We start from the raw sequence: 16,552 nt of genomic DNA, 5'->3' as shown, positions 1-16,552 counted from the left end.
ATCAGATACTAACCAAAACTAATCCAAGTGTGTAGGGTAAATGTCTAAAATTGCACAGTCCCACACCAGCCATATCAATGCACCCTATCATTTACTCAGGCTGGTGTGTTTGAAATGCACCATTACCTGTTCCTGGAAACTGGGAGCATACACTCAGGGCCATTTGTCAGATTTCTGTCATGGTAAGCTGCAGGTTTATGCATGCAGGGATCTGTTCTGTTTCTCACCTGCATCCTTTTGGTGGGTGTGGATCGCTACCTAAGCTAAAGAGAGAAAATTCACAACCTTACTTAGTTGCAGTGTACCTGATGGGCTGGTACCTTCCACACCATCCTCTCTCTGCATCTATTCTCAGATTTGGAGCTGGAAATATGAGAGCATCACTGATCAAATGTATCATGCAGCAGGGTCCTGACATTAACAACACACTGAAAGAATTTCTTCAACCAGAAAAGAGCAAAGACAAATTCTTGGTCCCATGGAAATCAATGACAAGACTTGTATGTATTACAATTTCACACCTTTCTGAAAGGAAGAAGGCATAGGAGATTTGCTGCTTCTCTTCCTACATAAAAATCACTCATCTGTTTAAAATATCACTGACATTAAAACATGGATTCACATTTTAATAGAAGAACTGATAACAAAGAAACAGATGAGTAAAGCATGCTGTAAGCTAGTAATAATATATACAGAACAAAACCATTGGAAAAGAACTTGACAGGATTTTTAATGTTTTAAATTGGAAATGAAAATTAGCTGAAACTAAAGCTCTTCAAAGTTTCAAAGATTTCCATGTTGATTTTAAAGCAAATTAAATTGGTTCTTAAAAGACTTCTGTTTTCAAAGTTTCAAAGTGACGGGCTTTGATTATTTTTTTTTTTTTCAACTTGAACAGCTTCAACTTCGAATTCATAAAAAGTATAAAAGATATTTCAGTCAAAATGAAAATGAAGTTTTCTGGCTGTATCTAAATTAAATTTTTCCTGGAGTTTTGGTCAAAGAAAGTTGTGGCTATTTTGGCTTTCTGTCTAAATACTGAGTGGGAAAACACTTGGGTGCTTAAAAAATCTTTGTACAGTAGAAAAATTATTTGGAATCATGTACTGGAACCAAGATTGCTTAGTGACAGACTAAAGCTGGACTCTATTAATATTGTATGCATTTAAGCCCATAAAAATACCTAGAGTGTCAGAAAAAGTTTCAAAATAATTAAAGTTATTGCAGTGGCTACTCATTTAGGTGCCTCACTTGTTGTTACTGTCCTCAAGTGTCTCCTTGGCAGGGGCAGGAGCACATTGCACACCACTGCCATCCCTTGCCATCAGGATGCCAGGACCCAGCTTCTACCAGAGCTCCTAAAACCTTTTGATTTCAACAGTTTGAAGGCATTCAAGCATCTCTGAGGAAAAGTGTAGGCAAATGAGAAAATATGTGTTAAGTGCTGTGTGGAGGGGGAGGAGAAATGATGATTATTTTCTATAGGTCTAAAACCGAGAAGGTTGTTTCATTTTGTCTTGTGCTGCTTGTGAAATTAATAAAGTGCAATTACAGCATGACATGTATACATTGCCTATGCATCTGTATATGTCATGGTATCTGACTATTCTTACTGATGCAGCAGTCTATAGGAAGGAGACCAAACAGCACAATGCACACAAGCATCGTGTTGCTCAGGCCAGCCATGTGGCTTCAGCTGCATTGCATGCAACACTCAGATGAGGGTTTATGAAGCATCTCAACTTCCATCTTTCTCACATTATTTTTCCTTTGTGACTGAATCTATATTACCAGAGCATGTCCAAGATCCTGGGTCCTCCTGAATCCCCTCCTGAGAGATAAGATGCAGCAAGTGACCAATTCCATCTGCCCCTTCTTGATTTCCATGGTAAAGAAATCCAGTCATATGGGATGCAGGAATCCCTGATGTGCTCTGAACAATTCAGCTAGACAGCTAGCAGGATTCTGGATGACCAGGGGCCCTAAGGAGCTATGCAGTATGTGCTGGCAGGTATCCCTACAAGCACCCAAGAAAATGGAGTACTTGGCTACACCAGCCATAACCCACTGAGAGTGAGAGAAGCACTAGGGATGTGGTTGGTAATATCTAGAGATGGGAGGGAAAAGTTCAATCTCCAATTAGACAGTTTCACATAGTTTCCAGTGTTATTGAGGGTCCCTTGGGACTGAGCATGTTGTATCATACACGTATTTATCCTTCAATACCTCTTGGAGCTATTTCTCATATACAGCACAGCATGATGTTTCCTTAAATCAACTCGGTCAGCTGAGAATATCAGTTTAATAATACATAGAAATGCAAGCTCAACCTAGATGCTTCAAAAGAAAGTTAGACACGTAACAACAAAAAGACATGATGCTCTACACTTGGTTCTTCCGTAGATCTATTTAGCTTTGCTATGGTGTAATATTATTAAGAAATCTAAGCTCAGGCATATGTGATGGCAAAACCACAGAGAAGCCGTGTGCTGTGCAGCCAGTCCCCATGAAGTTTGCTCATATTATTGCCAGATCATTCACTTTCTCTCCACGTCTCCTACATGTGTTTAACCTAGCTTTTTATACTTTGTCATCAAGACTAATGGCACTATCCTACATATTTAAATATTTTATATTGATCTGGTTCTAGGGCAGGAATCATTGCTTTACCATTGCAAGGACATTGGCCATTGACCATGCTCCAGATATTATGTAAATTCATAATAAAACAAGGAAGGGAAGGCCAGGTCTTGGCATAGGCATAGCAGGCAGTTGCCTAGTGTAGCAGGTGGTGAAAAGATCATTGGCCTCCAGACGTGCCCAGCTGAAGCCAAACTGTCTGTGAATGAAATGCAAGTTGGTGTGTGGTAGTTTAGAGGATAGAGGGTAACATTTCCAAAACTAGCTGTTGTCACCTCCACCTCTTGCTTCTGCTGGAAACAGGAGGAGCACTGAGTTGTTTTTATAGAATTCTGACCAATCTCCCTGTCTTTCTTCTTTCTGCCTTCTTGTGGCAGGAGTGGCCTTGCCTGGGTACCACCCTGGTCTGAACTGTAATAATAGGTGCTACTCGGAATTCAGCTGGTTCTTACCGTGACCGATGAACATTTCATTAATTACAGTGACATTCTGTATGTACCAAGAGAGAAGTTATTACCTGTAAAGTTTACTTTCAGGAGATAATCTTTGTACAGCTTCCTGCCATCCAGATGCTTCATGGCATCACAGAGTTTCGTGGTGTTAGGACACAGAGTCCTCTGCATTTTATGCAAGGCATGGGCCATCGCATATACGGCATTCACAACAAACATGATTTTGGATTCTTGCTCGTAGTTGGAACTGTTGATGGTGAAGTGCTTGTCACAAGCCTTTTTATGTGGTTTTCGGTTCTGGAGATTACACTGGAATTTTTGCTCCCAGAAGTCCTTGAACCAGGGGTTGCGTCTGTTACTGTACGGGCTGAGGCTTTGGAAATACTTGTCAAACTCTTTAACTGGATGGGAAGCCAGTTCCAAGGTTATTGCCCCAGAAGCTATGTGCTCATTGCCCTTGACAATACTCTCTTGTGCTCCCCATCCATCGCTGGCAATCCAGGTAAAGGAAACATTGAAGCGGTTGGCAGCTGCAATGAGCTCCCGAGAGTCATCGCCGCGCATGAAGAGCACCACCACTCTGGCATTGGGTTTCTGGAGCAGCTCTTTGATCACACCATCATAGGACTTCCTGATGTTGGACCGGCCTACTTTCTCGGAGGTGGCGATGCAGATGTTGCGGAGGCGAGCTTCCTGCTCAAAGGCTTCGATCCCTGTCTCCCCGTAGTCTCCTTCTGAAGCAACTGTTGACACGTAAGTCCAGTTGAAGTACCGTAAGATTTCAGCCATGGCTTTTGCTTGGTAGAAGTCAGGGGGCACTGTCCGTGCGAAATAGTCGTAGCGGGACTTGTCGCTCAGCTTGGCACTGGTGGAGGCATAGCTGATCTGGGGGATCTGGAAGAGTCTGAGCAAATTCGCCACCTAGAGATAAGGGGAGAACACAGGTTTTTCAAAGGGTGTTATTTATAAAACCGAACAGAAAGATATAGGGAGAGGCATAAACCATGTTTTTTAATAAGAGATGTTCTGACAATCCCAGATTAAGGATGTTGATAGAGCACGTTGATAACGTATTCTGGGGAGAGCAGCACACTGTGCACATGCAGAATAGCTGTTGTGTTGCCCAGTTAATTCCCAGGGTCCTACTGGGACTGTAATGGACCTTTTATTTCTATCAAATGAGTCTTTTTATACCACCAGAGAATTTGACACAAATGGACAATGTACTTCAGTATCAGCCTGAGCTCTTTACTACAGTCTAGGGATTTGCATGCCTTTCCTGTTCATAGCATGTTTCATCTTCTCCAAAACTCATTGAATTTGATAACCAAAAGTACTAATAAGACACATATTTCTCTTTTATGCAAGTATCACAGAAATACATGTACAGGGCGTTCACGGGACTTTCTGACTGAACTTACTCAAGTTCTGAATCCTCACTTCTCCTACTTTTTTCTCTTTTAAACTTTCTTCTAAGCTCTTCTGACTGCAGTCCTCCTGAGATGGTGTATTTGTGGCATGTTAGTACTCCTCAAGTGTTGCACAATGACATGTTGACCTACAGTTTTTCCTAAATATTAAAAACTTTTAATAATATCTAATAGCCCTTTTTGTGTGATTTATTTTGTCCAAAGTCCTGTCTTTTGTGGTATTTTTCATATGTTGCTATCTACCTTGAGTAATTATTCCCAAATTTACTTCTTACTCCCATAGAAGTATAGATCCTGATAATATCTGAAAAGAAATGAAGAAAGGTTATGGAAGCTTTTTCCTGTGATTGCTTCATAAATGACAAAGGGAAGACTTCAAATTTCTGCTCTCGATGACTGGAATTTGTGTCCAGTAGATTCAATTTAAAGCTGATCTTGGAGTACAGCCTGACAAAACCATCTGAAAAGCAATAGTTGAGTAGTTGAGATTCCGAAGGGAAACATTAAAAACAGCCCAATCAATTAATTTTTTACATTTTCCCCAAATGTTTCTCTGACCACAGACTATGTCTGTGAGAATTCAAAGGCAAATGACTGTTTTGAAAAAAATGTTGTGGAATAAGACAAATTTTAAAGGCTCAGATGCCAATAGCAAAATAGACAGTCTTGTAAAAACAGACTAATTTTTTTTATTATTTATTTATTTATTTATTTATTTTTAACCCTTATCTCTTGGGATTTCATAGATGTACATTCTCTTTTTTCTTTAATGCAGACACTGGACCAGTGTCTCTCTGTGGCTTGTCTCCCATTGTAAACTGGTGTAATTTCTTGTCTGGGCCAGACTGCTGCCTAACCATATGTCCACAGTGCCTTTCACAACCAGCTGGGCCATCTGAAACAGGGGACTTACGGAGACTCATGTCTTACTGACCTTCCACCAGGGAAGAGCAGGTGGGATGCCCTGGCATCTCAGGGCTCTAGGTGCTTGTATCTGGGGAGCTGAAGCATGTCTTTATTAAATAAATCACAGTATTTTATTTTCATTTAAACAAAAGTAAAACCTCTTCTACACTGTTTGGAAAGAGTATCCTGACAGGGAGCTTTGGCTAACGCCTTTCAGTTTTGCCTATGGGTGTAGGCACGTGGCTGGGAAGCGCTGTGGCTGAACAAGTCTCTCAGGAAACAGCTGATGCATCCTTAACCATCCTGCTAGGTGGTAACATGCATTAAAGTGCCTTATACTGGAAATGTGGAATTTAATTTCCACTGTGGTGATTTAAATGAACAGCTTTAAATAATGGAGTTGGCTGAGGGGCTTGTTTTGTCACCGAGGTGCAATGGATGCTCTGAGCATTGTTAAGACTCGGCGGCTTTGTAACTTTTGATTACATGCCCACATACCCACATGGTTTGGTTCACATATCCTCACTCAAAAAGAGCACTTTGATTTGGTAATAAGAATGTCCTCCCTGTAGTTATTCTGGAACATTTCTTGCAGAACCATGTGGGCTGGAATAGCTATTCTTGTCTTGGTTTATTCTAGCAGGAATTATTTTATTTGAGATAAACCAGAATAAGGATATGCACACATATAATTCTGCATCCCCCCCCCATTTGCTAAAAAAGAAGTCCATTTTCTAGCTAAAGCAGTGCTACTCAGTCAGTAGTTAAGCCTTTCGCTCACAGAAGGAAACTGTAACAAATATAGCAGCTTTTCTATTGCTTTTTATTTCTTTCAGTCAGCTGCTTGGCAGGGAAACAGAACTACACCCCCATTTTACAAGGAGGCTCTGAGCCTTGGAGGTCACTGTACTTCCAGGGTCCCTTCAAACCGCCTGCAGTTTTGCTTCTTGTGCTACGGGGAGAAGAAAGCTTTGCTGTGGTAGTGCTCTGTGCTGTAATGCTCTTCACTGCAAAGCTGTCTAGATGGTAGGTTTTTCATAGACCAAAAATTAAAAAATATTATATAAGAATGTCTGATTAATCATAGAGGATAGTGACCCAATCATCCCCGAGAACTGTGACTGATCATGGAGCTCAGTGGAGTTATTAATTCAGATCAGGACATTCTTCTGGAAATTCTGAAGTTTCTGGAATATTGTAACATCTTGATTTTAGGGAGTAATTTTTTGAAAGAGCTCAGTTCTCAGGCACTTTGCTGATGCAGCCAGTTTCAGAACAGTCCATTTTTCTGTCCATTTCCATACTGATTTGAACATATGATTCTGAAAATCAGATCCTGATTAAACGAGTAACCGGATAAGGGCACAGGTAATAGGTTCTGGAAAGGAGCTGATATCTAAGGCTATGTCTCTTCTGCAGTATCTCAGTGTAGCAGAGGACAGTGCGATGTCAACCAGAGTTATGTGCACGGAGGCTGAACCACCTGAGATATACCTACTCCATAGCTCCATGCCGCCTTGGGATGTGCACTACAGCTTCAAAACAGCAGCGTAGATCCAGCTTTTGCTAAGTGAAAGAATCTGTCTTGGCAAAGCTCCAGGCAGCAATTTAGTCAGGCCATGGTGCATGCAATTAGAGCCTGAAATCCATATGTTGGCACTTAAGTAGCAGTAGTAGCCTGTTGTTTTTTTTTTTTTTTTCTGTCAAACCCAGAAGATTTTGCAGATACATAGCACCTTTGAAAATAAGTCTGGATGTTCTGTATCTGCATCCTAAAACAACAGCTTTGCACAGCTTGCTGTGAACAAAGCGTGTCGATATACTCAACTTCCAGTGTGATGGGAAAACTTTATTTGCCCTCACACTGCAGGGTTTATTAGTGTAGCCACCGTCCTGTGCTAGTGCCCACGTTCCAGGTAAACATGGCTGTCACCCAGCTGCTGGGATGGCGGGTGACTCCTAAGGAGCTGCCCAACACGAGCTCAGCAGGAGGAGCAGCATTAGCCCTGTCTCTCTGTAGGGACAGACTGCGTGAGCAAATCCTGGAAATGGAGTGTTCAGGGCAGGGCCAGAGGAGACTGAGCTCCCTCTCACAACATGGGAGCCACATCTGTCACTTCTCCCTCTCTGTGCATTGTGGACAGTACAAATACTTGTGGGAGATTGCCAATCTAGTTTATAACACTGAAAATGTCTTCCTAATACTTTTCTGCAAGGAGTAGTGGATTAGGTACAGCTATCAAACATGTGAATCTGGTTTCAGAGTATATTTCTGGCTGTTCAGGAGTCCTGATGGAGTCAGGTAAGTGACACCTATATATATCATAAACTCATATATGGATTTATTAAATCCCATCAAGCACTTTGCCTATCCTCCATAGGACTTTCTTTACTGGCAGTAGGATTTATTCTCATGTTTTTAGTTAAAATTTCCCTTCTTAACAGCCCAGAGGCTGTTGTATGGGTTGTTTCAATGTGTGCATGGCTGGGGAGCACAGAAAACACTCTCAAATAGAAATAAATCTCGGAAGTCCTAGAACAGATAGGGTTTCTTCAACACAACACACAAATGTGTACCACACATCTGTCGGACAGAGGAGGCTCCTTGTTAGATGACAGTGCTCTCTGCACTTCTAAAATTTTACTACGCAAGAATCTCATGGCACTTAACACGGCTTAATGAATCTATTTCATAGAGCTCCTTTGAGACAGGGAAGAACTCCCGTGGCTGTTTGAACAGACAGTAAATCAGGCTGCTGAGCAGAACAGGATTGAGGTAAGGGAGGTTTGTCTCTATTGAGAAACTGGAGAAATCCCTGTCTGTCTGAGCTGCAATCTGTCCTAACAAAAATTCAGTTGCTGCCTTTGGTCACCTGAAAAAGTCTTCTTAATCAGGAGGATAGATTCCTACAGCGAGACCATGGCAAAGCCATGTCCCAAGGATTTTCTAATGTCTGATGTCATGGTTATAGCACAGGAGCTGAGCTTTGACTTTGAAGAAATGTGTGCTGCTGCCAGTGTTTGGTGTATCTAATTTCTAAATTATGATAATCTACAGCATGAGTTTTTTGTTATTATTTGGCCGGCTGCAGGTCAAACTGCAGCTAAAGCATTTTTTCCAATGGTGTTTTTTTGTTGTTTTCTTTTTGTTTGTTTGTTTTTGGTTTTGGGTTTTATTTGACTTTCTTTTTCTTCTTATTTGACTTTTTTTTTTTTTTTTCTTAAATCTAAAAATATTTTAACCAAATTTTAGCAGAAAGTGTCATTTAAAAAAAAGCAGGAAAGAAACAGTTCTGAATGGGCTGGAGTGTGGGTATGTGATAGATTGTGGGCATAAAGTTAATGTAAAGAATAAATTAGGTACCTGTTTCCAGTCAACTGCCTACACTGGCCTGTACACCCTCCCCATGCTCCCAGCTCCTGGTTTGTACTTTTTATGTCGTTAGAACCTCCCTTCTTTCAATGTATAGCCATTTTTTTCCATCCTCTTGTCATGCATCTCAGTAAAGACTTGCTCTGTCTTCTTGAGAACCAACACATACATACTGAAAAGCTGACATTCTGCTCCCACTAAACTTTCTCTCCTCCAGGCTAAACACACCCAGTTCCCTCCATCTCTTCTGTAGGGTGTGTTCTTCAGACTATTCTCCTCGCAATCATCTCTATATTTATTAAATCTTTCTTTTATTGGAGTATCTAAAGCTGGACATAGCGTTCCAGATGTGGTCCACTGAGAGCAGAATAAATAGAAATAAATAGAATAAATAGAAATAATAATTTCCACCTAGCTACTGGCTGTATTTCTGCCCAGCATGTTGTGAGCCTACAATGCTGCCAGATTGCATCACTGGCAATAAATATGAACAATACTGAACAGATAGGCTCCACTATAATTTTCCCTGTCTTTCTGGGACTCAGTAGGCTCAAAGGCATGGCTCTCACCTTGGGGACAGTGTGACCCAGTGTGAATCAGCTTGGGCACTTCTGACATACTCACATGGTTTGGGAATATTTCGGAGGTGTAGATGCCAGTAATGTAAATGCAGCTGCTCATCTTGGACTCAAGAAAATAATGCACCCCAAACTGTGGCTTGTTTTCAAAGCAAAATTAGAAGCCCAAGTTGCTTCCTGCTTCCAGAATTGAAATGCCTCTATCAGCCTGGAATGTCCCCTCTCCATAGCCCATTTTAAAACTGTAGGTGTTTTTTTTTTTCTGGGATATTGTAAAAAGCACTATGTAAGACAGTCTCTACATGGGGACTATGTCACCACCTGCAACAGATAATGCCCATTTGGCTTCAGCTGCACTTCAAGTTCTGACCCCAGGAATGCATCAGCAATGCCAACATCCTAGTCCTTTTAATCATTAAAGATCACTTGCAAGGAACTAAGCCAGAAGCAGTGAAGTTATTTAGAAGTCCCAGCTGATCTTGTACTCCTATGTAATCTGGCACATTGCAGGACTGAAGTAGTGATTTCCATCAGCTTTCTCTCTCTTTGGTATTAAGAGGGCTGTTTACTAGTTAGTGAGTGCTGTTCCTTAACAAAATTCCTTTCAAAAGGGTAACTCAGGGAAAAACAATACCTTACCAATCAAATAAAAATGTCTAGCATTTTTTTTAGCAGGTGGAGGGGAGAAGACAAGATTGGTTTTAGTCTTGCTCTTCTCCTGAAAATTTTGGCAATGAAGCTGGAAAAATATATTTAAACATCTGCAGAGGACTCAATAGCTGTCACATCCAGAGAAAGCAGTGTTTGAACAGTGTAATAATTGCATCTGTGAAATGAACATCAGAAATGGGGAATACTGTCAAAATAACACCTAGGAATTCTGTGGAGGACCTGGGAATTGTTTTTTATATGTGTGTCCTGTGTAATAAAAAATAAACCAAGAAGGACATGCAGAGAAACCTTGTACTCGGAGAGAATAATTGGAAAATATTTTTTTCTTTTTTCCTGCAGGGGATAACGCAGTGAGCTGGTGCATATGTACTCTGCCTCCATATAGCATTAACTGTTGAAGTGAAGTAAGCTAAGCACTAAGCAGAGAAGAGATCTGTGCAGAAGACTTTGCTTTGCAGAAAGAGTGCAACTCTTCCCTGAGACTTGGTAAACCTGACTGTGAGTGACACATGATGAGAAAAGGGACTAAGACTGGGGTTGATAGTTTTAAAAGCATGAAATGGCTTTTGGAGTTAAAAGACCTCCTATCATTGATAAATATGGTTATTTGAGACTCATTAACTGATGCATAATTCCTAGTCAGAAGGGACAGAATGAGTGTAGGGAAATGTCCAGATTTCCCTAACTAGTTCCTATTTTTGGCCACTTTCTCTTGTAGTTACATCCTTTCCCACTTATAACATGGTAGGGCTCCTTCCTTCTTACCTGTGATCTCATGGGTTACTTATCCCTGTAAAATTGTATCATTTCCCGTTGGCAAAACGAGAAAATGCTCACACCAAAGGAAAAATTTAATCCCAAATCCAATTCAAAAAGACTGCAAAGGAATCAATTATCTTGGGATTTTCAAAGAAGCCAGCAAGAGGGGGGTACTCACATTCATTTGAAATCTCTAGGAAAGTCATCCAGTGCTCTTTGAGTACTCTGAAAATCTCAACCTTGTGGCTATTCACTTTCTGATTGTGGAACAGAAACAAAGAGAGGAACAAACAGCAAGGATCTGGCTGAGAGGTAGTGGAGAGAGAGCAAGAATAGAGATAAAAGAGGGGAAGAGTTTAAAGGAGGCACCAGGAAGTCAGCAAGTGCATGTGTAGTTTAAATGTTAGTGGTAGGTGGCCCGTCTCACAGAGCAAATCTTTTTAAAAGGATCTGATTTAGTTTTACAAGCACAAAACCGCCAAAGGCTGTTGTTGCACAGCTGAATGCAAAGCTCCTCTATAAGCTCGGCACAAATGGCATATGTGGGCTGTAGTCCCCGGTGAATGCCTGAAGCCCCCTGCGCATTTCTGCTGCCTATATTCTTGTTGAGACCATGCACAGGGGGACAGAGCTCCATATGTTATGGGGAAGGGGGTTTGCATGTAGTTCTTCGAAGGATTTTGCACTATTTTCAGTGGTTATGGAAATGAAAAACTATTGTTAAGACTCTGGTTGGAAGATGGTTTATCCTTGGAGGAAGGAAATGGAGGTGATTAGCTTTCAGGCTCCATGAGCCCTTGGCAGACTTTTGTGGCTAAGGAGAAAGGAAAAGTTCGCTAGTAAATGAGTACATGTTCTGAATTTCATATCAGATGGTCACTCACTTAGGAGAAAGGCCTTCGCTTTTCTGAAAACAGTAATGCACCTTTAAGCCTTCTCCTGTGGCTTTGCTACAGTTTACTTGAGACACAACAAGGAATTCAAGAGAAGACAGCTGGGTACTGGTTTTTATTCTGCCTTTATTTTCTGGATGAGGCTCTAATTTGGGAATAACTTTCATGACTGGGATCTGGAGGTCTTGTGAGTTGGCAGCATAAAGGAAACTTTACACAGGGCTAAAGCCCTCCATCAACATGAATATAGTGGATATGCAAATGCAAAGCCCAGTCTGTCGAAGGGAATGTCTTTGTGTTCTAAGAGTTGACTGCAGGGAATGGAATCCAATCTTCATTTTCAGAAGATGGGTCCAGTTTTCAGAAACAGAAGAACAAATCCAGCACTTGAATAGCCATATTCCTGGTTACACATGCATATACCTGACAGAGCTGATCTAATCTAAGTGTTTTAAACACGGCATTTGAATTAGCTATGCAGGTACTTCTCTGTGTAAATGAACAGTGCTTTTTTTTCTTATCCTTTTTACAATGTCATTTAACATCTCCAAGGAAAATACGTTTGAAATTTCTGTTGTTAACTAGGAGAGAGTGGATAATCTAGCTCAAATGAAAAGCCATGAACCTAAAATTAAGTCCTCCAAACTTTGGAGAATTCACCTTCTGATCCTAGATTCAACTGAGGTCAGAATTTTATTTCGAGATAACAGTTTTTTTTACATGAGCTTTTCAGTTGACTGAGAATCCTGGCTTGGGTTTTGAGGTATCAAATGTTGTGCAGATTGGGCTCACTGCTAATTTAAACACAACATCTAAAAACTAATTACCCAGATCATCATTAACGATAATAGCCTAGTCTGACCAAAAAATAATTAAGCATTCTGCATTCTCTTGTTGTTTTTAGTCTCTGCAAAAAGTGCCTATCGTGCATACTGACTCAGTGGGGAAGGTGTTCGTTGCTGATTTACCAGCAAATTCTTTTTTCCTTGGTGGAAGGATAATGAAACAAGCAGAAATCTGACAGTAGGAGCATCATGAAATGATTTGGTAGACAGCTGTCCAGACAAAAATCTGTAGAGGGAGGGTGAAAGGAGGGGAAGAAAAAGTATTGAAATACAACAGCAAATTCACAGGGGGAAGAAAAAAAATGCAGAAATAATTTCTTGTCTGAAGAGCTCAGCATGGTTTATTTTAAGGCTAAGAAACTGCATTGTGGACTTTATGATGTTTACAGCTCTCAGGCAAAAGAGGAATGTTTGACAGAGCTACATCTGGAAGCATCCAGCACCCTGGGTGCCGTTTGAAAGCAGGGGGAATGGGGATGCTCAGGCTTGGACATGTGCCTGCTGAAGTGGTTTGACATTCAGCACTTCAGCACTGGTGCGATTCCAGTTGATACTGGAGCTACTCTGTGCAGGTGACTGAAATTTGGTAGTGTCTTCTGGTGTGGCACCGAATTGAGCTGCTTTAACGCTTTGAAGTCCTTACCTCTTCAGGCCTGAGTCTGCGTTTTCTATTATTCTTGACAAGGATTTTCTTTTGAAAAAGAATTCATGATGAGCTATCTTAACAAGATGAGTGGAAGAAGTGAATGGCTTAATCACATATTTTCTAAGTAATGTGAAATCTAGAGGAAAGCTAGAAAAGAAATACTGAAGGAAGGCCAATCCCATCTATGTCAAGGGAAAATAATCAACTGAATACTTCTTTTCTAGATGGAAAATGCTCAATGACACACTGATTTGTGAACCTGTTTACTTTTTTGAAGCACTGTGTAATAAAGATCTTATATTTGAATAACTATTGACAACTATAGGGAAACTGTATAGATCATAGGGTAATATTAGATATAACTATTGTTTCACCATCCCTCATAAATTGTGAAAATTGGACTACATATACATATGCATACAGCTTTATTGACATTTTTCACATGTACTGAATGAACAAGTCTCTTATCAGGACTTCTGATTTGTGTCTGACAGATGCTCCAAACCTAAGATTTTGGAATATGAAGCATCTGTATATACTCTGTATATTCAATGTGCACTGCATCCAATCTACTGCTTCAGATATGGATTTAGTCTTATGTCAGTGATCACAAGAGACTGTCTTCAAAGGGACAGATTGACAGATGCTGTGCAAGACTCCCTAGGCCATTTTAGGAGTGTGGTGTGACTGTTTAAGGGTTCCTGGGAGGGAAAAAAAAATATCTGTACCATTTCCTTAACTGTAACTACTGTTCTGGATGTGCCTTTTAGGCTACTTCATGTCTTAATGTCCTTGAATTTAGAGTGGACTGAGAAACAGACTGACCACAAATGACTAGACCAAAGGTAGAGAAAAATCACTGACACTTCTCCACCAGTGGGACAAAGCAAGCATATGACTTTTCAAAATATTTTACCAGCCTTGAGATACTTGCAGATACGGGATTTGCTGAGCCAGAGACAGTATCTGCAGAGAATATACTGATTTTTTCTAGTCACCACTTGAACTCATTTAGTTGTTAGCATGCATAACAATCTGACATTTGCTGGTTTCATTTGATGTACCCTTTGTCTGACTGGAAGAGACAATGAATAATGATTTCCTTAATAGTTCGTGTTGCCCAGAGTTTTGTAGCTATTGATTCTCCTTTTCAGACGTCTCTTTTCCAGCCCTGCAACTTGCTCTTTGTGCTCCAAGTGATCAGACCTATGGAACTGGTGAAGGATACATCCCTGCCATGTTAGCTTGTCCACAGTGACACAAACCCACCCCTGGTGTGAGAGATGGCCGGGGTTCTGCTCTGCAGAAGCTGTTCTCCTGTGGTATGGGTAACTGTTTGCCCATGTATTCCCTACTATGGATACACAGACAACCCATACACTGGAATACAAAAGGGAATACAATGCAATTTGTTGGAATGCTTTTTCTGTGCTCATGCATGTCTGATGGAAATTGGCCATGCTCCCAAACTGATGGGATTTAATGCGTTGACAGGAGTAGTAACCAGTTCCCCAATGCAATTCTGACTGCAATGAGCATTGGATGAACTCTTGGCCTGCTTACAAAAGAGGTAAATGAAGCTCTGTGGGCTTTCTGTCCCTGCTGGGATAGGCTGTATGTAGTGCAGAAGAACATTTTTCTCCTTTGACACTGATGCAGTAATTAAGGCCTGTACTAAGTCTGGAAAAACATATTCCTCATAGTGGTCCAGCACTGTCCAAGGTTTGGTGTCTTTGGAAACCTACAGCTGACCATTAGGAAATACTGGATGCAGGGTTTTAGCCTACTTGAATCTGGGCTTAAGGCATCACTCACTCATGGTTGTGAGTGATGTGGACTAGTTCATTTAATTTAACCAAAAATAATGAGATATATGTAGATTTGGCAGCTTCAGTAAAGCTACGGACATTTTTGCTTGTGGACACTGACAGTGGCAGGGAAATTTAGAACACCTGAGGCTGCACTGCCATGGGAGTACTTGGTCTGGAGAGGAGAAATAGAGGATTTTTGCTAAAAAAGAGGATATAGATGTTCTTCATGTTCATTTAATGGGAAAAAAATGCCAAGGACTTAAAGTTTTATCATGAATTTATAAAATATGGGAAGCCAAGACCAGAAGGAATCATTATGTTTAGTCTCTTGTAGCTGAAACCAAGCATGGTGCACCCTAGCTGGAGATGGAGCATTTAACTCACTTCTAACTTTGCACATTTGCAAGCCATGAAATACTCTCCAGCACCCTACTGATACCCTATTTGGGACCAATATTGTAAAACCAAAAGCTGCAGTTACAATGTGCCAAAAGGAGGGAGCAAGAAATACTGAGGACATCTGAACTTGGAGTTGTAAAAGTTTCATGAAATACAGAGTTCAAAATAAATTCTTTTGGAAACTTCAGATGCCTTCAGGATACATGAAAACTAGCGGAAGTAGACAGGTGCCAGAGGTTTAAACTACAGGATGTGTTTTAAAGAGTGAATCAAACTACTATAAGTTCAGTAAAAATTGTGTATTAGATTGACCCCTAGGGTAAAGTGATTGAGCTAAGACTTGCTTTATTGACAAACTTATGTATGCAGTGGTTCTCTCACAGGAAATGCAGACTTATTCTCACCTGATGGGGCTCCTGTGACTTACCTGTATGGAGACACTGCTATAGGAACCGCCTATGACTCCTGCAATGAGTAATGGTAAATTCTCTTGAATGGCATATGAGCCATCAGGGCACATATACTCTGTTTCATCCACTTTAGTCAAAGATGCCCTGACGAACTCCAAAGACTGTTCTAAGGCATATGTATCCCTGGAACATGTGTCCAAGATGTGAACTCCAAGTTTAATTCCTGGCAGCAAATAGTTGTCTCTGTTGATTTCATCAATGGCAAACAACATGGCCTCCAAGCGTTGGATGCCTCGGTCTTCATTGATTCTCCCACATTCTTCTATCCCTGTGCCTTTTTCGTTGATTGGGAATAAGCCTCCTAAGACCAGGTCTCCTTCTATCTTAATTTCCTTCCTTACAAAGCTGTGGTCACTTAGGGAAAGGAAAACTCCTTTGGAAAACAAAGCTAGCGCAAGGACTTGGAGTCTGGTGAACATCTTCATTGGTCCTGTTTTAGCAGCTCTAAGAAACATTGGTGGGAGCAAAAGTGCTCTTCAGTCCTTCTGATCCATTGTCAAATTTCAAATGCTGTCCCACAAGCCAGTGAAGAACAAGCCAGCAAGTCTTTCCACTGGACCTCTAAAAAAGAGATGGAAGGAATTAGAAAAGGCAAAAGGAGATGTGAGCTGTACAAAACTTTAATGAATAAAATATTCAAGAGCAGTCTTAAGGGATCTCTGGATAGCATGGAAAGTA

The 16,552-nt window shown here is 40.8% G+C and overlaps 1 protein-coding gene across 6 annotated transcripts in view; it reads right to left on the bottom strand.

Moving 5' to 3' along the window:
- Positions 1–16,552, bottom strand: part of GRM3 (glutamate metabotropic receptor 3) — a 96,127-nt gene that overhangs the window by 31,616 nt on the left and 47,959 nt on the right. For all 6 annotated transcript variants that reach the window (XM_026862403.1, XM_026862408.1, XM_026862395.1 and 3 more), the window contains 2 exons: positions 15,832–16,435; positions 3,158–4,013 (listed from right to left, as the gene is read on the bottom strand). In XM_026862403.1, the coding sequence (XP_026718204.1) occupies positions 3,158–4,013; positions 15,832–16,329 (1,354 nt within the window). In that variant the 5' untranslated portion in view covers positions 16,330–16,435. The remainder of the gene's footprint in view (positions 1–3,157; positions 4,014–15,831; positions 16,436–16,552) is intronic.

Source organism: Athene cunicularia, assembly GCF_003259725.1.
Source record: "Athene cunicularia isolate RWA chromosome 1 unlocalized genomic scaffold, athCun1 chr1_part2, whole genome shotgun sequence".
NCBI classification, from domain to species: Eukaryota; Metazoa; Chordata; class Aves; order Strigiformes; family Strigidae; genus Athene; species Athene cunicularia.
Note: the sequence above shows the minus strand (reverse complement) of the source record. Positions and strands in the feature narration are given on the sequence as shown.